The following is a 22,906-nucleotide window of genomic DNA, read 5'->3' on the forward strand; positions in this document are numbered from 1 at the left end:
TCAGCAATGCTGGCTCCTGGTGGCGGTGGTGATGGGGTCAACTGTAATACTAGCCTTGCCAGCCTCCATAAGGCCTCAGTTGGCTCCAGGTTTTGTCTGAGATAACATCTTCCAGCCATCAAGATCCACTGGAAGCTGATCAGAGTCCATAATTCCTTAGAGAGACCTGTCTTGACACTGCCTGGCTTAGCTTTATCTGCTTGTCCCCTGAACTTCCCTGGCAGGTTCCAGCTCCTGTGACAGGCAGTATGAAGTTTCTGGGTTAACCAGCCCTGGTATAAATAGCTTGAGTCTGGCCTGCTGCTCTCCTTGTTCACTGTGCAACTACAGAACCTTTCAATGGCCACCAGCTTGGATGACTTCAAAGGAGGATCAGACAAATTCATGTAGATCAAGGCTATCAAAGGCTACCAGTAACAATGGCTGTGCAGTCATGTGTGGTGTAGTGGTTAAGACCGGTGGACTCGTAATCTGGTGAACCAGGTTCGCATCCCCGCTCCTCCACATGCAGCTGCTGGGTGACCTTGGGCTAGTCACACTTCTCTGAAGTCTCTCAGCCTCACTCACCTCACAGTGTTTGTTGTGGGGGAGGAAGGGAAAGGAGATTGTTAGCCGCTTTGAGACTCCTTCGGGTAGTGATAAAGTGGGATATCAAATCCAAACTCTTCTTCTTCAGTAATGTTGAAGGCAATAATGCTTCTGAATACCAGTTGCTGGAGGCCACAGTAGGGGAGAGTGCTACTGCATGCATGTCCAGCTTGAAGACTTTCCACAGGGATGTCAGTGACCACTGTGAGAACAGGATGCTGCTCTTATTATGCTCTTCTGTTAAGTGAACAGTGAGGCAGGAGGTCACACAAAGCTTTAGGAAGTAAGGGCAAATGTGAGCTAGCGTCCAACACATCCACAGGGGTGCCTCTGAATACTTTCTGGGACTCACAAGTGGGGAGAATGCTGTTGTGCTCACTTCCTGCTTGTGGGCTTCCCAGAGTTCATGGTGACCTTTTGGTGTCCCCATATGCGTGATGTTGATGTTTGTTCTCTATCTGCTACCGTATCTGTCTGTGCCTTCTTGTTCTGTGGTTGCTATCAATATGGATGTCGGTTATTTATCACAGGGTGGGGTTGTTCAGTACTGTATGTTGCTGCTACCTGACTTGATAAGATGGATGACAAATGTTAAGGAAAAAATTAAGACACAGAAGTCCTGTACAAACCCCTTGAAGACTTTTATCCAAGTTCTCTCCCCTGTGCTTCCTGTCTGCCTCACTCATATTATTAGTTTCTGGGAGGGTTTTTTTTTAATGAGTAGTATCTTGAGAACCTACTTTAAAGAGGAAAGAAAACCCAGTTATTTCCCCTCCCATTGATCTCTTGCACTCAGCTCCTGACATCAATGCAAATTCCTTTTTTGGGGGGTGGGTGAACACACAGAATAACTTTTTTTAGATCAGACTTTCGCTGGCCATTAGCATCAGAGAGTCATTTGAATTGGCTTACCCTCATGAGCTGCAGAGAGCAAAACCTTCAGAAATTCCCGAACTTTTCTGATCTTTTCTAGGCCATCTCTAATTAGTAAAAAAACCAGGACAGCAATTTCCCCCCTCCCCACCCCCATCAAGTTTGGCACTCTATTATTGATAATGCCATGTTTGCAAAACGGACAACATGATACAGTTCACAACTTCAAACAATAACATGAAAGCCATAAGAATGTGATGTCTGATCCCTGTGACTTGAAACTGCAAGTATAATTTCTTACAAGGGTCTTCTTGCTCAGTTTCAAGCTTTGTAAATAGGAAGTGGAAATTTCACAGCACGCCAAAAGCATCGCACCAAACAGCAAACCATCAAGAGTTGTTCAGTGGCAAAGCATCTGCTTTGCATGTAGATAGTCCCAGGTTCAAACCCCAGATTCTCCAAGCAGGGAGGGGAAACGTAAAACCTGGAGAGCTGCTGCCAGTCAGTGCAGGCAATACTGAGCTAGATGGACCCATGGTCTGATTCAATATAATGCAGCTTCCTATGTTCCTAACAGGATTTTAAAAGTGTAAAGATGTTTCTCCAAGCACACCAGTACACAAACTTCAAAGCCAGAAATATTGCAATTCACAAATATGATGTGCTACTAGCAACACACCACTTCAGAGTGGAAGGACTGGAAAGTGTAGGTTTAAAATCATGTTTCCCAATTAAAAAAAAAAAAATCCCAGCTGGGCTAGCATTCCCCTATAGATTCTGGTTTTCTACATACAGGAAGTTTGCTTGCTTGCTTGTTTTTTTAACCAGTGTTCATCTGCAAATAGTTTCAGGATGAACATTATGCTTTTAAGGTAGCCTTCGCCAACCTAATGTGCTGAACTACAGCTCCCATCAGCCCCAATACATACGGTTATACCATCTGGGGTCAACTTGAATTGTACTCAAAAAGATTTAGATGCACCAGGTTGACTAAGCCAGCTTTAAGGAGTTCAAAATGACCACCCAAACACCCTCGCTTTGGTCTTTTTTAAAGGCCACATTCACTGCTATTTATTGTCATTAATTTCTCAGGGTGGATGCCATTTTCCCTTCACTGATCTCGCTCATCTGGAGTGATCCCAGCCAACCACGGACTCCATAGAGAGATTGGAACGATGTCACAGAGGGCAAATGTTGTCTAGAAAGCAATGTTTGTTGGACTGGTCACATGAATGATCCTCTTTAATCGGGAGCCACATGGTCTCTTCTCTAAGTAGGCAAGGAGGCATCCGCAAGTACTTCGCCATTTTAAGAAACAGGTGGTCTAACACATGACCCCTCCTCCATTTCCCACAGGCATCTGACTGGCCAATGTGAGAACAGGAATCTGGACTAGAAGGGCCACTTGCCTGATGCAGCAGATTCCTCTTATGGGTCTAGATCTTCTGGCCCTATTTTGCTGACAGTCCCTGTTCATGTCACAATAAATTTAGTAATAGTGCAGCAAGGCTCTTTGTCATTTTAGTGACAACAACCTTGTGCAGTTGCCCTTATGGAGTTCACCCCTGACAGCAAGAGGCCAATGAGCACCTGGCACCTCAGAGGGATGACTGCAAGGGCCGTCAATCAAAAGGGCAGTGGGGGAGCTTGGCCGGCGGATGGAACTGTGCAGCGCCAAGGCCCCGCTACAAATGGTTCCTAAGCAACGCAACTCCCATCTCTCACTCTCCTCTCCTTCCCTCCTTGCTTCCTTCCTTCCATGCTGTTTAATTATAAAAAGTTGCCTTTTGATTTGGGAGCTCTTCACATCGCTTCCTCTGCAACCCCATTGTTTTCTTGGGAGGGCTTGCTGCTGTGACGATGACACCGCTCGACAGAGAGAAGGCGGCAAAAGTTGTCCATGGCCAGTAATTAAGGCTCGGTGCTCCAGAACCCAAAACTTGGTAGCTGGTTTTAATGCTGGTCCGGATCTCTCCTGTTGAGGGGAGCAGCCAAATTTCCCAAGAAATCCTATCACTAATGTATCTTCAGAGCCACAGCTGTTGCTCAGTGTGACTCTGCAGTCACAGCGGCAACGTTGAAGCAGCATTTCTAAAAATAATGCCATTAGCGGCAGAAACCGCTGGCTGTTTGAATTAAACAGAGCCATTGTTGGCAAGTGATTCCCACCTCAGACACAGTCTTAAATGGGCAACCTTACTCTGCCACCTTTCAGCTTCAGCCTCAGTAAAATGTGAATAATAAAGTGTGCTGCAATATTTGTCCATGTGTAACAGTGACAATCAAAACAAGAGGGTAGCATCTGGGAGAATTCTGGGCTTTACTCTAGACCAGTGCTTTTCAACCAGTGTGCCGTGGCACCCTGGGGTGCCTTGACTGATGGTCAGGGGTGCCATGGGCAATACTGGCCTCTGTCTGTTTTTCCTTCCCTCCCTCCTCTGATGCCCTCTCACATCTCTGCCTCCCAAAGGCTTGCACAGCTGTTTGTTGCGGCAACCCTGCTGCTGCCACCACTGCTGCCTCTCAAGGTAAGACCCTGGCCTCACATTCACATTTGGCCAGTCTCTGTTGGGATCACACTCTGCCCAGGCCTGTGTGGGGTGACGTGCTTTCAGTGTTGCTTGTGCTTGCAAATGTTTCAGGACATTTCTAATCAGTGCATGTGCCACCAGTTGCTGCTGAAGTCCTGTAACCCTTTATGCCGCAAATGGTCCAGGATGTGTGTGACAAATACGATGCTGTATCATTCGGGAAGCACCACAAAGCAGAATGATCTGTGGTTGATCCCGTACAAATCCATCACTAATACACTATTACTGCATCAATGACATGTTCCAGAAGACACTTGCAAAAAACAAAACAAAACAAAACACACACACACACACACACACACACCCCACCAGCAGTTTGGAGGGGCCCTTAAGGTATCACTGAAGATCTCACTGGCCTCAATGGGATTTTAAAAAAAGGTTTAAAGGCAAAGTGTGGCACTTGAACTGGTCATGGATAGAGCTGGAGGATAACATACTTGTCAGCTTGCCATTTTTACCTGTCCAACCAGCAAGGCAGCAACAATAACCTGTAACCGGATCACATCCGTCTGCATGGCTACAATCACAGTGTTCACTGCAGTTCAGGCCGTATGTCCCGTCCTTCCAGAAAAAGAAACAGAGAATGGGAAAGGCTCTTAGTTATTTATATATATATATATAACTACATTTTCCTACCAGCCACTCTGGTAGTTGTGATTGTAATTAGACCTAAATGACTGCCTTTTCCAAGTACCAACCATCTCAGACCCTACAATTAGCAGGTGAGGCCTTGTTGGTGGTTCTGCCACCACAGCCTGCCTGGTTGGCACTCACTCATGGCAGGGCCTTTTCAGGGGTGGCTCTGTGGTTGTGGAACGCCCTCCCTAGTAAAGTGCTTCTCCATCATTATTAACTTTCAGGAGGAATTTGAAACCTTTCCTGTTTGCTCAGGAATTTGGTGGCTGAAGAAAAGTGTTCTTGGCAACCACAAGATCCTTGGATGGAATAATATTTCTAATGATAACATTGCTTTTAGAATGTTTTAACTGTAATAGCTTTTAGATGTTTTTAACTGTAATTGCTTTTCAAACATTTTAACTGTTTTAGGATGTAGATCTGAAAAGCAAAGCTAAAACAGAGGTTCTGTGTACAGATGTCTTCTTCTGCAAAAGTTGGAGGGACCTTGCAGCCTTCATGAGGTGGGGTGGGGTGGATGTCCTAGCATAGATGTTAACCACTGATCTGGGCATTTTCATGCACAACACTGAAAAGACGTTTTGTTCCCTTTGCTTGGATGCTGTTCTTAGGTCAATGGCACCCTAATTACTGACCTGGATAAGGATCAAAAGTAAACTTACAGGGCAGGGCTGGTCACAGAAATCCCCTTGCCAGCCAGGAGAGCAAAGGCAGAATCCATCTACAGGGTTGCAGGCAGCTCCATTGGCACAGTAACACGACTGGTTGCAGTTGAGACCCCAAGTGCCACTCGGACATGGAATGGAACAATCTGCTCCCTGCCACCCTGGAACAAGACAGAGCACAAGTCAGATGTGTCAACCATTACCCCCTTTAGAGCAGACCCTGCTATTAGGAAGGACAAGGAAGCTGCCTCAGGTGGCAAAAGCTGAGGGGTGTGGAGCAGACAGGGCTGTGTATGTGGCTCAAGTGAATTACAGTACGCTGTCCAGTCACCAGTGCTGAAATAGGAGGCAATTGCCAGTTATTCAGTGCATGGAATAGGTGGCACCATCTTGTCCTTTGCCCTAGAAAACTGGGTCATCTTGGCTACCCTGCCCTGCAGATCTTTCTTGGAGAAGGCACCCAATTTAGAGATGGTAGCAGTTGTTTGTGTCACGCACCCACAGAACTGTGCCATCTAGATTTCTTGTCATGTTTCCAATCAGTAGGGCAGAATGTGCTTTGGAACATATGGTGACGGCTGGTGTTTTGGGGAAGGCTGTGTTAACCACACAGGAATGGCCAAGCCAAAAGCAAGCACAGGAATCAATCGATCGGAATTCAGCTTTCACAAGTGAAGTGTGTGAGAACATTCAATTGAGAATCTTCATGGTCTGAGGGGACATGAAATTTCTACCTAAGTGCCATAGATTTGTGCAGAGTCAGTGCAGACAATGCCAATCTTCTTCTTCTTCTTTTTGTAAATTTTTATTCCAAGTAACATTTTTACAGATCAGTTTCATTTGTAGAGACATTAGTGTTACTTTAGGAAGAAAAGGGGGAGAGAGGTGGAGGGGGGAAGGACGAGTGGGGTCGGGGTCGGGTAGCGATTTTTCTATTTTACTTAATGTATGTGTGGGGTTTTGTGTCAGCATCGCTTGTGCAGGTTCTCTGCTATTTGCTTATGTTCTTTTGGTGGTGAGGGAGGTTGCAGGTGGCCTAGGCTGTGGTTGTTCATTTGTGATTGGCTGTGGTGAGCTTTGTTTTCATGTGTGAGTGGGGTAGGTGGGTGTTTTGGATCAGGTTAGCCATATTGACTCGTATGCTGTTGGTGGATTTTTGTCGTTGTCTTGTTGGGCTGTGTATGTGATAAAGGGGAGCCATACCGGGGTGAAGGCATCTTCTTCTATTTGTCCCTGTGCCAGTTTCAGTTTATTGGTTAATTTTTCTAGTAGGGCCGTTTCCCGTACTATTTGGTACCATTGGTCCATGCTTACTCCTGACAGGTCTCTCCAGTGTCTGGTTATGATGTTTCTGGCTGCTGAAAGTAGGTGGGTTATGAGTTCTTTGTGATGTAAATGGGCGTTATTGTCTTGGAAGATGTTTAGTAGGGCTAATTCTAGGGTGATTTCTAATACTTGCTTAGTTATTTTACATATTTCTCATATGGCTGTTGTCCAGAATAGTTGGATTTTGGGGCATTCCCACCACATGTGGAGGTATGTGCCTGTAGTGGTGCACCCTCTCCAACATTTAGGTGAAGTTCCTGGGCATATTAGTGCTAGTTTCCTTGGTGTTAGGTACCACCTGTAGGTGAGTTTCAGTGTGAGTTCTTTCCTTTTCGTTGATATGGATTTAAAGAGGGGTTTAGACCATATTCTGGTCTACTGGGTGGGGTTAATCTCATAGCCTATGTTGTCCTCCCATTGTTTTTTAATTGCATCTAGGGGGTTCATGGGATTTTGGAGTAGTATTTTGTATATTGTGGATACCATCTTCTTGCCACATCCCTTTGTTGTTAGGAGGAGGTTTTCGAAGGTTGTCAGGGGCCTAGTTGCTGCTGATTTTACTACTTGATTGTTTAAGAGGGCATGTAATTGGTGGTGTGTTAACCAGGGCATTTGGGTGTCTTCTAGTTTGTCCTATATTTCTTGTGTTGACAAAGGTTTTTTATTGTTATAGAAGTCTATTAGGCGATATAAGCCTCTGATTTGCCAGGTTTTAATCTGGAGGTTTTGTGCTGTGTGGTGGAATAATGGGTGGTACGCCAGGGGAATTAGTGAGGATGGGGTTGGGGATAGTTTGCCCATTTCTGCTTTCCATGCTTTGAGCATGGTCTGTGTGTGCCTGTTAAGTGTTGTGGGTATTTTCCTTAGTTTGTTTGGGAAGAGTGGGTATGCTGTGGGACAATGCCAATCTTGATGGACCAATGGTCTGACTTAGTGTAAGGCAGCTTCTGATGTTCCTGTGTGCTGCTGAGCGTACATGTACCTACATGATATGCAGAGTAATACACAATTTACTGTGTGATCAGAGGTCACAATGTTAAATAATAAATACTGCTACTAATAATAACATACAAAATGAAATATTGTTAACATTTTTAGGTGTACAGTGCACACACACACACACAAAAGTATTTGGAAGTAAAAGCACAATGTGACTCAGGCATTTGCTCTATGACAGCCCATCAACATGCGAAAGCCATCACTTATTGTCAACTGACAGACATGTATGTGTCAACCATATCATAGTAGCAGGATAAAAAAATCCCTTCCAGTAGCACCTTAGAGACCAACTAAGTTTGTTATTGGTATGAGCTCTTGTGTGCATGCACACTTCTTCAGATATACATAGTAGCAGGAGTAAACCAATGTTAACTGATTCCTGGAAAAACACAAACAGAGACCTCCGAAGGGCAGCATAACACTCCATGTTATGATTTACTACCAACTTGAGAGATCCTGACCTGCTTCACAGCCTGGAGCCATTTGGTGAACATTTTAGCACAGGAGAGTATGATTTATGCTACCTCACGGTAGCCCTTGAAGCAGGACCTTTACCTTCTCTGCAAAAGCACGAACCGTCCACTGGGGAGCACCCGCCATCGTTTCTGCAGTTGCAAACCAATGAGCAGTTGCCTCCGTATGTTCCGGCTGCACAAACGACAGAGCAGTCTTCTCCCTGCAAACCAAAATGAAACCAAGCTGAGGAAGAAGGAGAAGTATGGGGTCCAGGTAATCGTGGCCAGCTCAGAAGCTAATAAGAGGATCGTAGAACTTGCCCATCTCTACTGAGAAGGCCCAAACTCCTTGCACTTCCCTCAAGGATGATACAGCTGAATCCCTGAGGGCATCTGGAAGAATACTCAGAAAGAGTAATTTCCTAAGGCAGCCTTCTTCAGCTTGGTAACTTCCAGATGTTTTGACCACCACTTGCGTTAGCCCCAGGCAGCATGGCCATATACAGTAACGCTGGGGCTGATGAGAGCTGTAGTTCAAAGCAACTAGAGGGCGGAAGAAGAAGAAGAGGAGGAGGAGGAGGAGGAGGAGGAGGAGGAGGAGGAGGAGGAGGAGGAGGAGGAGTTTGGATTTGATATCCCGCTTTATCACTACCCGAAGGAGTCTCAAAGCAGCTAACATTCTCCTTTCCCCTCCTCCCTCACAACAAACACTCTGTGAGGTGAGTGGGGCTGAGAGACTTCAGAGAAGTGTGACTAGCCCAAGGTCACCCAGCAGCTGCATGTGGAGGAGCAGAGACACGAACCCGGTTCCCCAGATTACGAGTCTACCACTCTTAACCACTACACCACACTGGTAAGCTTGGTTCAGGCTGTCCCTAAGGTATAACAGAACAACACAGTGGCCTGCAGCATCTCAAAACATGTAAATGGACACAGAGAAAAAAATACACAGAACAATCTGCATGCTGCTTCCAGCATCCTGTGTAGGAAACGAATCATGCCAGAAGCTAAACAGTGCACAGTTAATCCATGGAACTCACTCCCACATGAAACTGGGATAGCCACCAACTTGGATGATTTTAAAAGAGGATTGGACCAATTCATGGAGAAGACGGTTGCCAATTGCTACTAGTCATGATGGCTGTTGCTCTGCCTCCACCGTCAGTTTTTCTGAATACTGGTTTCTGGAGAATGCAGGAGTGTGGCGTGTGTTATTGTGCTTGAATTATGTTTGTGAGCTTCCCACAGGCATCTGGTTGGCCAATGTGAGAATAGGATGCTGGACTAAATAGCTTGTTGCTTTGACCCAGCAGGCTCTTATGATGTTCTTAAGTGACCCTGAAATACTGCAGAAGTGGGAAACTGCTATGAATCTTGTTGAAACCCCTTTCAGTTTTGCATCACATTTAAAGTTATCCTTGAAAGGTTGAATCATCATAGCAGCAAAACTGAGATTCTCAACATTCTAAGGAAGCATCTCCGGGTCTGAAAAGCAGCCTGGGCTATCCAGCCATTGCCATCTCCAGTTTAGACAAAGTCCTTCTACACAATGTCCATTGTTTCCCAGGAACTGACAGCATCACAATGGTTTCTTTGGGATTGGCGCAAAAGGAGAACAGGGACAAATTATTGGCAGCCGTACAGCTGGAGGTAGGAAAGGTAAAATGGCAAATCTCTCTGAACAGCTGTTTGCTCATTAAGAAAAACATCACGGACAAAGCGCTAATCACAAAAGACGACAAGGGCTTAATGTCGTGCGAAGCTTGGTCTCCTCGCAGAGGCAAAATAAGCAAACAAACAAACAAACAAGGCCCCAAAGAAGTGATATTTTCAAATCCCAGAGAAACTGCTGAGCATACATAATGATGTATTATTTATATTGCAAAATCAATGTATGAGATGCTCTGCAAATTAGCACAAATAAAAGGGAGGGGAAATGTCTGTGCCCCAAGAAAGTTGCAAAACTGAAGTTCATCTGTGCAATGGAAAGGCCGGAATATATATGCTTTACGGAATCTCAAAACATTAAGTCAGACAGTTACATTATGGCATTCATCTACTGAACCTGGACTGAAGCACTGAGCTAACAATGGAAATCAGCGAACATAAGAAGGGCCTACTGGATCAGGCCAGGGGCCCATCTAGTTCAGCATCTTTTTCTCACAGTGGCCAGGGAAAATTTGTACACAGGTGGACCTTTTTCGTTGAGAAGGATGGTGCCCAAAGGAATGTGTGGTAGGAGCTATTAAGGTCAAGGGGTGTGTGAAGAAACTTCAGGGGGGGGGGAAGGTTCCATCAACCTTCACATGATAATAATCCTCAAGGCCACTCCTTTAGTTTAGAGACAGAAGAGCTTGGCATTAACTGAGTGAGGGATGAGGGAACTTCCCCTCTAAGGCCAACACTACATGGCTTTGTGATAAACACACATTTTTAAAAAGTGTGCTTACAAAAGTGTGGTCACTTTTGTTTGGAAGAAAGAAAACAGTCGTGTCCCCACCATTCTGGAGTGTGCTCTTGATCTGATCAGGGTCCCTCCCTGGTTTCCTGCCACCCCCCACAACTGCTATTTGTTCCAACTGTTTATCATTAAGAAGAAGCAGTTCAAAATATGGTGATATTCCATGGCCACTATGGCTTTTTATCAGGCAGACTGCCAAGCATTTCCTCTGAAAGGGCCGGCCCTACCATTAGGCAATGTGAGGTGAGGGATTGTGTGAGGCAAGCAGCAGCAGCATGTGCTGCTTTCTCTAAGCTAGTCTGCTGCTCTCAGGTACAGTGGAAGGCCAGGATGAAGACATGTGTCTTCTACATCTGCTGAAAACTGCACAATGAAGGTACCAGCCACATCTTCTTAGAGGTGGCCAGAGAGAACGCCCTCTCCCAGGCCACCATCCCACAGAGCTTTTGCGGATGGTGGGACTGCTAAGAGGGCTTCAATCCTATGCACAGTTGCCAGACTACAAGGCCTACTGAACACAGTGGGGCTTACTTCTAAGTAGACAGACATAAAGGTAAAGGGACCCCTGACCATTAGGTCCAGTCGTGACTGACTCTGGGGTTGCGGCGCTCATCTCGCTTTATTGGCCGAGGGAGCCGGTGTACAGCTTCCGGGTCATGTGGCTAGCATGACTAAGTCGCTTCTGGCGAACCAGAGCAGGGCACGGAAATGCCGTTTACCTTCCCACCGGAGCGGTACCTATTTATCTACTTGCACTTTGACGTGCTTTCAAATTGCTAGGTCGGCAGGAGCAGGGACCGAGCAGTGGGAGCTCACCCCGTCGCGGGGATTCGAACCGCCGACCTTCTGATCGGCAAGTCCTAGGCTCTGTGGTTTAACCCACAGTGCCACCCGCGTCCCAGACAGACATAGGATTGCCCTTTTAGCTTCTATACCAGAAAACATATGACTCAAACCAGCTGCAGCCGCTCCAAGCAGGGATTAATTCTAAATGCAAAAATCATTAACATTTTCACCTCAATTTGGGGAGCCTGGCTTACGGAATGAGATGCACGTGGGCACTTCTATCCAATTGATGCACCCGCAACCTCCCCACCTCTGACGATGATTGCAACAGGCTCTCTTCCTTGCCATTCATTAATGAGTATATATTCTATTAGGCTGGGGATCAAATGTTAGCGGATCTTTTCTCTTGCAATATGGTGTTTCAGATTCCTATCCCATTTACCGAAATTAATCAACATCTGGGCTCCATATGGTGACCGTTCTCTCCCTCCCTTCTCTCCCACCCTTTTCCTTCTGGTCAGTTTGGCAACTTAATCAGTACGGAACATTCCAGCAGAAAGGGTACCACTGGAGGCAGCATGAAACGAGAAAGGATAGTGAATTAAATTCAAAATGTATAACCCACCCACCCCATGGGAAGTGGGGGAAAGGTGTTATGGCTATATTAAGGAATCTCGCCATAAATAGACTGATATTTAATGCCTCTTTTCCCCACAGCTGAGGATTCCATATGGACCACGTGAAGATTCATCGGCAGTTAATTGTTTGCTGTGGGATTTCAGCTTAAAGGGCTGATTTGAAAGGGCTGTTCTCCGTTCCTGAGCTCAATGGAAATGCTTGCTTCCTCCTCCCCACGTACCCCCCCCCCCCCATGCAAGCTGCTCTTCACCACAATGTTGGGGAGGAAGATGAGGACAGGTATCTGTATTGTATCTGACTCTCCTCCCCTGGCTGTTATGGAGATTTCCATAATATAATTTCCATGAGAAAGATATCATAAGACAAAAAGGTTACTCTCCCACCAAAAGCCGGATTCTGGATCTAATTCTCGCTCCCACTCCGCCGGCTGATTTTAGCCAAAGAACAAAACTTTGATCAATCCCAGAATGAACCACTGCCCTCTCTCTCTCTTATTGATTTTTTTTGCTGTGGTTTTATCCATGTATTTTCTCATTGAAATAATGGAAATTGTCATATTAGCAGGGTGGGGGCAGACACAATATGGATACCTGACTCTTTCCACCCTTCGTGGTGAATGGCAGCTTGCATGGACTGCATCAGGCTTCAGGTGGGACAGCTGCACATTTGAGAGGCACCCTGCAGAGGTCTTGTGGTTGAGGGTCACAGGGAGTAGGGGAAGGATGAAGACCTGTTTGTGTTTCTACAGTAGAGTCCCAGTCTCCAGCATCTAAATGCCCAATCAACATGAAAGGCGAGCTTTTTAGTCACGGAGAAGCAGTTTTCTTACCCCTTGTGCTGACTGGTGCCAAGAAGAGTAAACGAAGATGAGTTAGCTACAGAGGATGGGCTCCTAGGGTCTCAAAAGGGTTGCAAAAAAGAGAGAGAAAATGGGGTTGCCTCCCCCACCTTTGGCTCAGGCCCCACCCACTGCCCATGATGTGGCCCTCAACAGATAACTCCCAAGGGAATGTGGCCCTCAACAGGGGGAAAAAATGGTCACCCACTACTGATTTAGGGAGAAGGTTGTATTTATTTCTTCTTTTCCTGTTTCTCTTTCAAAAATGTAAAATGCACATTTTTCATGTGTGTGTGTGTCCCCCCCCCAGCATCATGAGTAAGGCAATGGTATGAAGCAGAGTGCATTAAAAGAGACGCAGAGGGAATTTGGTGAAATAAAATCCATTGCTCCCCATCAAGGGAGGGTGTTGTAGGAAATGTACAATTTGCAGGGGCCACAGATGTTTATAAAATCCAGAGAGTAGGTGAAAGGTACCAATAGACACCTTTATCTCTGCAGGTCTGAGTGACAAAAATACAGGGGTTGCTTGATCCCAGAATCTGCTATGCCAGATAAGCCGATTTATTTCATAAACCGTGGATGTATTTAAATGCTGCGGGATGTCCTCCTCAAACATTCCAGTGCACTGATGCAGATCCTAGATAGGGATGTGTGTATTTGCTAACTTAAGGGCAACATTTACAATTAACCCACCTCAGCTCCTGACAAGCAATCCCCCGCAAGGGGAACATATGGCTTCCCATATCAAAGTGGGGAGAACAGACTGAGTTCCCTAATTGGGTTCCTGTGGAAATTAAGAGGGGTGCTTCTCAGGTACATACACAGCAGATCTAAAACTCTGAATCAGCCTTCCCTCCAGATGTTTTTGGACTGCAACGCCCATCAGCCCCAGGCAGGACAGCCATGTCTTTAGCCTTCCAAAAAGAACGATGATCTCTGGAAGGATGAGCTTCCTCTTGGAGCGCTGCTAATAGTTCTCTGCAGGTGCTGTTATTGGTGCTAATGATAAAATACTGGGCAGGGAGGACAGGTCATGATGTGAGATAAACAGCCCCAGGGATCCTGTTGCATGGATGAGAACTTGCAGGTTTGCTGAGGGAGGAACTACGTGAGATCTCGGCAAACCTGAACATGCTGAGATAATGCAAATGTGGGAACATTTGGTGGGGTGGGGGGTGGGAAGAGAGAATGGGCCCATTTGTAGGAGAAGGTAGCCAGGCAAGAGAAGCGATAATTTATCCTTTGTATACTTGCTGATTTCTCCTTGCATATGCCCACCTCCCCAGCCTTTTCCCTCAAAGTTTAGTGGGCAGAAAACAAGTTAAGCGCAGTCAGAGGGGCATTTGCAGGGGAGACTCCATGAGTGGGAGCCGGGAGGGGAAGGGGTAAGCACCCCATCCTGGCTGGCAATACAGTGGTACCTCGGGTTACAGACACTTCAGGTTACAGACTCCGCTAACCCAGAAATAGTACCTCGGGTTAAGAACTTTGCTTCAGGATGAGAACAGAAACCGTGTGGCGGCAGCAGAAGGCCACATTAGCTAAAGTGGTACCTCAGGTTAAGAACAGTTTCAGGTTAAGAACCGACCTCCAGAACTAACTAAGTTCTTAACACGAGGTACCACTGTACTCCCCTGCAAATGTCCACTCCCTGGCAAACATTTGCAAAGAACTGTGCTGTTGTTGCCTAACTGTCTCACACTGCGTGTCCAGAAGCTGACACGGGGCAGCAGACTAGCTGCTGTTGCCTGCCACTTGGAATCTCTCATCTGAAGCGGCTGCCTCACCCTGCCTGTTGATAGGGTTGGGCACTCAAGAGGCCACTCAAGGAAATGCTTGGCAGTCTGGCAGATAAAAACCGCAGAGCCCATGGAGATCAACGTGAGCACAGACACTTGAGCAATGCAAAACAGGTTTTTTTCAAGGAGGGTTATTTTTTCTCTCAGGGCAATAGCAGGGAAGGGCCATAGTTCAGCGGTTAGAGCATCTGCCCTGCATGCAGAAGGTTCCAGGTTCAATGCCAGGCATCTCCAGCTAGGGTTGGGAGACACTCCTTGTCTGTAACCCAGGAGTGCTGCTGCCACTCAGTGTGGAACTAGATGGATTAAATGATCTGGCTCAGTATAAGGCAGCTTCCTATTTCCAGTGGAATGGGTTTAGCTGGAAATATCTCCTCTGATTAAAACTCTCTTTTAGTGTGCCCTGGCAGGAGGACCTGGGTGGACCCAACCATTTCAGCCATGAAAACATTCATAAAGGAAAGGGTGAGGAGGAGCGAGAGTGCAGTCAAGCGTTTGACTGAACAGCATTGTTATTCAGACTCCTTGCCATGTAAGATCAGTTTGTTATTTAAGGTCAAAGCGGTAAAACAAACTCATTGAGTTGTTCAAACAGAAAACCGGCGACTTTGTTTATGCCATGAATATTTAGTAGGAAAAGGAAGGACTGCAACTATCCAGGTACCAAGTAACAGGGCAAAAGGGACCCTGTTTTGCATGCAGGTGTAGGTGCTTTGTGGCTGCCCTAAATTACTGAATTGCTGAATGCCCTGTTGTAAATTATTCCCAGGGCGTAGTGAACTTCAAGGGCTGGATAAGAATCACCATCCACTTTCCACTGCTATGAACATAAGAAGAGTTCTGCTTGATCAAGTCAAAGGTCCATCTAACCTAGTGTCCTGCTCTCACAGTGGCCAACCCGATGCTCCAAGTGGAAGCCCAACAAGGGAGGTAAAACCTAACCATTGTGGCTGGCAGCCATCATCTTGTAAAGTAGTCCAACTTGAGGGTCAACACTCCCTCTGGTAAGGATGAGTTCCATATTCTAACTATGTGCTGTGTGTAGAAAGTACTTTCTATTGCCTGTCTCGAATCTTCCAACATTCAGTCTCATTGGATGCCCCCCAATTCTAGCATTATGAGAGAGGAAAGAAAACATTTCTGCAACTTACTATTAATACAAGTTTTTGGAGTCCTTCCAGAGGCCATGGAGATAACCTAAGTGAAGGAGCTCCATAGATGCCCAAGCACATCTCAGCAAAGTTTAAAGATCTGCTCCTGGAAGCATTCAAGATTAACAAGGACTAACAAACGAAACCTCATTCCAATTGGATTATACTCTAAGAGCATTTGTTGTTGTTGCTTTTAATGATCTAACAGACTATTATCAGTGCTTAGGCAAAGGTTCAAGCTAAGTGATGGGAAACCTGCTTTGCATGCAGAAGGTCCCAGTTTCAATCCCTGGAAGTATCTCCAGCTAGGACTGGGAAGTAGAGGTGGAAGTTGGGAGAACTGAATTTAAGACTGGAAGATTGAGGAAGCGAGAGTGACAGATTTGTCTGTACCTACGGCAGGGACGCGGGTGGCACTGTGGGTTAAACCACAGAGCCTAGGACTTGCCGATCAGAAGGTCAGCGATTCGATCCCCTCGACGGGGTGAGTTCCCATTGCTTGGTCCCTGTTCCTGTCAACCTAGCAGTTCAAAAGCAGTTCAAAAGCAGTTCAAAAGGTACCACTCCGGCGGGAAGGTAAACGGTGTTTCCGTGCGCTGCTCTGGTTCGCCAGAAGCGGCTTAGTCATGCTGGCCACATGACCTGGAAGCTGTACGCCGGCTTCCTCGGCCAATAAAGCGAGATGAGTGCCGCAACCCCAGAGTTGGCCACGACTGGACTTAATGGTCAGGGGTCCCTTTACCTTTACAGCAGGACAGCATCCATGCAAGCCCTGTTCACATGTTATTCTTTACTCTCTCTTTCTCTCTCTCTCTCCCCTGTAGTGGTCAGAAGGCTGCTTGGAGGCTATTTGTGAAGCATGGAATTAAGTTCTAAGATTTGCATACATTTCTTTCAAAGGGCCCCTGAGGAATGCAGTTAAATAGAAAGTGAAATAAAAGGCTTTAATTCTATTGTAGAGGTTTTCAATCATTTCTCAGGTCGTTATCCCCCTCCCATTCCCAATTTGGAATCTGAACCACAAACTAAACCAGCTCCCTGCTCTTGATATGCAAAGAGCCACACGGGTCTCTAAGCAGGTGCCTTTGACAAAGCAATATAAAAATTCCTAAGTGTTAAAAGTGGATGAAAAGGAAGGAAGGAGATTGGTGAAGGCTAGATTGCCCTGTGAAATGGAGATGAAATAAACTCAGTCTGAAGTCTAAAGTTAAGGTACCGGGCCCCTGCGGTACCGAAAGGCAGCGGCAACGGAAATGCAATGCGACATGCCCACATTGCCAATTAAGGGAGCCAAATGGAAGAGACATGTCAACAAGTTGCAAAGAGGCCCTGGCACAAAGCCGAAACCCAGGGACGTCACTGCAAAATCCCAGGAGACTGCCACAAATATGAACACAGGGCAGACGCAGAGGAAGGACAAGGAGGAGGAGAAGCAAAGGGCTGAAGGCGTCCTCTCCCTCCAGTGACTTTTAAATATTCTGTGTAACTGAATGAGATCTGGGAGGTCAAGAAGCAGCAGGAGGATACAGTCAGGGTCTGGGTCTAAAAATACAGATAGTTTGACATGAGTAGGGATGGGGGAGAAATTCAGTTCTGCTCACATTCAAAGGTGACCTTATCTTTCTTTCACTTTCTGAAACAATGTGAGAACCCAAATACTGCTGCCATCCTCTGAAATGCACCCTTCCTCAAGGAAGAACTCTAAGCAATGTTTACAAAAAATGCATTATTTTAGGGGAAATGTGTACAGTACATTAATCAAGACAGCATGTGTTTATTAGGAGAAATCGTCACTGAAATGCTGACAAGTTTTCATGGGGGGTTAACAAATAAATTCACAAATTGCTGAAGAAATGTACTGTAGAGAGCTGGAATTAAGACTTGAAGAATGAGGAACTTGGAGGACCCAAAGCAACAGTTCCATTCTTTCCCTAAGTACCAGGGGAAGTATGCAGACATTGTTAAAAGGGAGATAGGAGCTTCTTCTTCTTCTTCTTTTTAACTAACTAACAAAACTGTGACAAAGTACTTTTGGGTTGCTTGGAAGCAAACCTCTGGGCATGTGTCAAATGTGTTCTCAAGCACAGCCACCAGCAGTGAGATTCAAATGCTTTCCCCTCTGCACCAGATTTATTCAGGCTAAGGAGGGAACCTCAAATTAAAGAACACAAGAGGAGCCAATGACCCATCTAATCCATCATCATCATCCTGTTCTCACAGTGGCCACCCAGATACCTGTCGGAAAGCTGTGGGAGCAAGTTCCATAGTATGCGCAGGGTGAAGCATTATGCTGGTGATGATTACTATGGCTACAATTTATTATCCAGCCTTCACCCTAAAGTCCCAGGGCAGTTCCTGAATCATTGCGAAATGAAACTGGAGCAACAAACCCTGAACAACTCGGAATGTTACATATAGAAAGCAACAGGACACAAGCAATACATGCAAAGATCTCTTTCCATTCTAAGCTCTTGATTAGCAGACATAAGAAAAGGTTATCTTCCTAGGAATATACTCGTCCTCTCCCTTCATATAGAATTCTAACACCCATTGGTCTACCAGATAAATGATTTGAATGTGGTGTCGGAGCCTCTGTATGACCGAGCTGTAATGGCTACTCCTCCGGTCGTATCTTCAAATCCTTCCTAATTGCAGATTATTTCCAGTGAATATTTCCCCCCTCTCCAGACCACCAGTCCTGACACCCCATCACTTCTATTTTCTAAACAGGGCCAAGTACACACTTGACCTTGTCATCTAATGGGCACTAGGCAAACAGTGTTTCATCCTCCCACACCCTTGAAGCATTTTAGCTCTCATCCTGCTCTTTTAAACTTTTGTGCTGTTTTCTTGTGTATGGGTTTTAATGCATATTGTGTATTTATTATAAACTTCCCTGGGATCTTTCTCAATGATCTATGGGAAATCCAGTTTGAATTCTCCCTGATGGGTGTGAAAACAGATTCTACAAAAGTAGCTCTCTGCTACTGGTATCTTCTAACTCTTTTAAAAAAAACAACCCCAAAACCCCTGTATGAATGTTTGGCTTTCTGGAATGTTGGGAGGAAAAGGCACCTTTCTTTAGGAGAAAACAGGTGCCTTTTATCTTCTGTGTTGCCAGCAGTAAGAGATCCACAGCTGGTTAAATAGCACAGGATAGAAGATGTTCCTAGTACAATTGGGGGGGGGACCACACTGTATGTCCTCTTGCGCCCATAGATAATGTGCAAAATGAAAATCACACACACACACACACACACACACAAAGTCCTCTTGCGCCCATAGATAACTTGCAAAATGAAAAGCTGGTTTTTTTTTTTTTTGCCAGCGATGCTCCACTTAATTGGACAACTGCTGTGCCGTAATACCTACCCCAATCTCACATAGCGCAAAATTTATGCTGGTGATCGCTAACAAAAACAGCCCAATAAAATAGCTGGATTTATTTTACAAATGAAAAGGGCTGTTAACAAAGCGGAGCATCTGATATGCTCACTAAATCAAGGATAAAAGGACAGGAGCTCCATTGAACGTCACCCCCTCCCGAGTTTTCTTCTTCTTCCAGAAACTTCAGACGAGAATAGTCCCCCCCCCCCTGCACTAAAAGTACATCTGGAATCATATCAAAGGGAAACCGATCATTTAAATGAGTTAAATTGCCATCACAGCCCCTCAATGGATCCAACAGTCTCAGCTCCAGGTTCATTTCTGACATTAAAAGGAGAAGCCTTTTTTGCAAATTTTATAAACTCCCTTTCCCCGCATTCTCTAATCAATAGCTTAAGGCCAAGGGAAGTTTTGTTCATTATGTGAAGAACACGGATACATTGTGCAATTGTAATATGGATGATAAAAATATGCTGAATATGGTCCCCTGGAAGGTTGAGATGTGAGAGGCAGTGTGGTGTAGTGATCAAAGCAAGTGTGGGTTATAGTTTTGGAAGGTTATCGTTTTGGTTATAGTTTTGTAGCTCAGTAGTAAAGCAGCTGCTTTGCATGAAGAAGGTCCCAGTATCAATACTGGGAATCCTCAGCCTGGAGATCCATTGCCAGTCAATGTAGACAATAGTGAGCTAGACAGACCAATGGCCTGATTCAGTAAAAGGCAACTTCATAACCTCTGGCCTATGGGCCAGATTAGACCCTCCAGGAATCCTAATTTGCTCCACAATGCTGGTTCCCCCAAGCTGCATCCACCTGCCCTACATCTGATGTAAAAAATGGCATCTGGGCAGATAAATAAAGGTAAAGGTACCCCTGCCCATACGGGCCAGTCTTGCCAGACTCTAGGGTTGTGCGCTCATCTCACTCTATAGGCCGGGAGCCAGTGCTGTCCGCAGACACTTCCAGGTCACGTGGCCAGCGTGACAAGCTGCATCTGGCGAGCCAGCGCAGCACACGGAACGCCGTTTACCTTCCCGCTGGTAAGCGGTCCCTATTTATCTACTTGCACCCGAGGGTACTTTCGAACTGCTAGGTTGGCTGGGACCGAACAACGGGGCAGATAAATATATGGCTGCAAAATAACAAATTTGGAGCCTTAAGGTGCATTCCTGCTTGTTCCTCAGCAGGTGGACCCTTGAATTCAGCTTTCAAATGCAAGACAAACACAGATCAGTTGCACTCCAGAGTTTCTGATTATGAAGTCCTGAGCGCAACTCATCCATGTTGGAAGCAAAGCTTGAAGTCATCACTCATGACCAGCTGATTGACTTCAAGCCTCATTGAGGTCAGGCACTCTGGAGCATAGCTGATCCTTGCTTAAAAGCAATGGTCTTGCAGCACCACCTTCTGAGACCTGTCTTTTAGGAATGGCCAGAGCCAACTGGAGCATAGTATCCCCATTGGACCATTCCTGCAAGGTGACCAGAAGGAGACGGTGGCGGTTGATGACACAGTTCATTGACCCCCTGAGTAACTGGCATGCACAGAATGATGAAACCTAAGGAAATACATGCACATATCTTTAATCTGCAAAATGTATACAGGCCGCAGAATATGTAGTTCACCATATTTATTTATATAAAAAAGCAGAATATGCACCATCCACTTAAGCTAAAGTTTCTTTCCTGGATGCTTTAGTTGAGATTCCTGCATTGCAGGAGACTGGACCAGATGACCCTCAGGGTCCCTTCCAACTCTACAATCCTATGGTTCAATAAGCTATGTAAATTCTAGTCAAGGAGGGTGACTTTGGGAGAACAAAAGTATGCAATAGGGCATTCAGGGTTAGGGACCAGGAGGCAGCAAGCACCAGGCAGTGGTGAGTGCTGAGTGCCAGGCACTTGGCAGGGGTGATGGGCAGGAGGCGGTAGCATGGGCACTGCCTCAGTCTGAGTGGGGGAGGCATGATGGTGTGGGGAGTCTTGGCAGTGCTGCTGCTGGCAAGGTGGTGGGAGGTGCAGCCTCCCAACTAACCTCTTGCTCGTCTTGCCACTTTGGGTGGCAGCTTCTCCTCCTCCTCTCAGGGTGCAGCTTGCTGCTGACTGCTTCATGGATGGGGCCCAGCTGTACACCAAAGGAAAAAGATTTCTGCTTTGCCCCACCCACTTTTGCCTCTGGCCACACCCACCTCTGGCATACTGTGTCCCGAAGACTTTCTTTCCCCTGTCCACCATTCAGACTAGGTTCAAGAGCTAGAAGTTCACTCCTCTCTTGAAAACCTTGCTCCTTTCAAATCCCCTCTGGATCATAGATAATCTTATTATTGGACGTCTGTGACATATGGCTTTGCTGTTCTGAACACGGCAGGGGGATGGGAATGGAATTATTCTGTCCTGGAAAATACATTTTTATCCTCATATTGTACAAGAGCAATCTCCCCAAACTGTCAAAACAGGTGTGTGTGTGTGTGTGTGTGTGTGTGTGTGTGTGTGTGGAGGGGAGAGAAAGTCAGGTTGACTCCTTTCATATCAAATCCTTTCGTATTGGTGATGAAGTGCTAGTTTTGCTCGACACCAGTCTGAGTTCGATAAAAGTGGACAGGTCTTCAACAAATTGGAGCTTAAAGAGATGAACTCGTTAAAGCAATAGAAGTTCTGTCACCTCGCTATGATGTATCGACACGAGGGGCTCACTGAGGTGGCAATCGCTGGAAGGACATCATGTCAACCAAGAACTCAACTGCATTACAAGCTTCCCACAGCTAAAGTGGTTTAACTAGGTATAGCTGGTGGCGCAGGTTGCTCTAACACAGTCTTTGCCAACTCCATGCACTCCAGTTGTGCCCTCATGCAGGCCAGGGCTGATGGGGCTTGCAGTCCAAAACAGCTGAAGGGCACGAGGTTAGTGAAGGCTATTCCAATGGGTTAGAGCAGAGGTAGTCAACCTGGGGCTGTCCAGGTGTTCTGGAATACAGCTTCCATCGTTCCTTCCCATTGACATGCTGGCAGGAGTGGATGGAAGTTGCAGTCCAAAATACCTGGAGGGCACCATGTTAGCTATCATGGGGTTAGAGTTACCTGCAAATACAGGTAAAACCACCAAAGTCAATCAGCACTAACTAAGGCAAGACAACACAGGAACCAACTCCTAAAGGCCAAGGTCCCTTTGGCCCCCACAACTAAATATTTGAGCCCCCCCCCCAGTTGATGGGCATATGCGGCAGGGCTTACCTGCCCCCCCCCCATATGTTATTCATGTTGGCACCTCGTTTGACAGCCAGCTTTAAAGTGTGCTTGGTACATGTGAGTCACCAAGGTTTATTTCCCCCTTGTGAGAGAGGGAGAGAATCAACTCTGTAATTCTGGAACTGAGAGGAGGCCTCTCATTTGGAAGTGCTTAGGTGGCAGAGTGGCTTAAGAACTAGACATGGTATGGGAAGTTTCTGGTTTAAACCTCACCTCAGCCATGAACTCTGCTAGACTAATCTCCATAATTCCTGGACTTTGCTGGCTGGGGTTGATGATGTTAGCAACTTTGCATTAATATCATGTTTTTATATGTAACTGTCTTTTGGTAATATTTTTTGTTGTTGGTTCAGTTTTCTGTACACCGCTTATAGATATTTTAAACATATTGAGCGGTATAGAAATTAATCATCATCACCATGATGTGAGGGACTGATGGGAGTTGTAGCGCAACAACAGCGACGGAA

General features: G+C 46.0%; 1 protein-coding gene across 7 annotated transcripts in view; it reads right to left on the reverse strand.

Annotated features, from left to right (window-relative positions):
• Positions 1-22,906, reverse strand: part of MEGF11 (multiple EGF like domains 11) — a 339,710-nt gene that overhangs the window by 70,305 nt on the left and 246,499 nt on the right. For all 7 annotated transcript variants that reach the window (XM_028705587.2, XM_028705582.2, XM_028705584.2 and 4 more), the window contains 3 exons: positions 8,234-8,354; positions 5,351-5,514; positions 4,511-4,613 (listed from right to left, as the gene is read on the reverse strand). In XM_028705587.2, coding sequence (XP_028561420.2) covers positions 4,511-4,613; positions 5,351-5,514; positions 8,234-8,354 — 388 coding nt within the window. The remainder of the gene's footprint in view (positions 1-4,510; positions 4,614-5,350; positions 5,515-8,233; positions 8,355-22,906) is intronic.

Source organism: Podarcis muralis, chromosome 14 (genome assembly GCF_964188315.1).
Source record: "Podarcis muralis chromosome 14, rPodMur119.hap1.1, whole genome shotgun sequence".
NCBI classification, from domain to species: Eukaryota; Metazoa; Chordata; class Lepidosauria; order Squamata; family Lacertidae; genus Podarcis; species Podarcis muralis.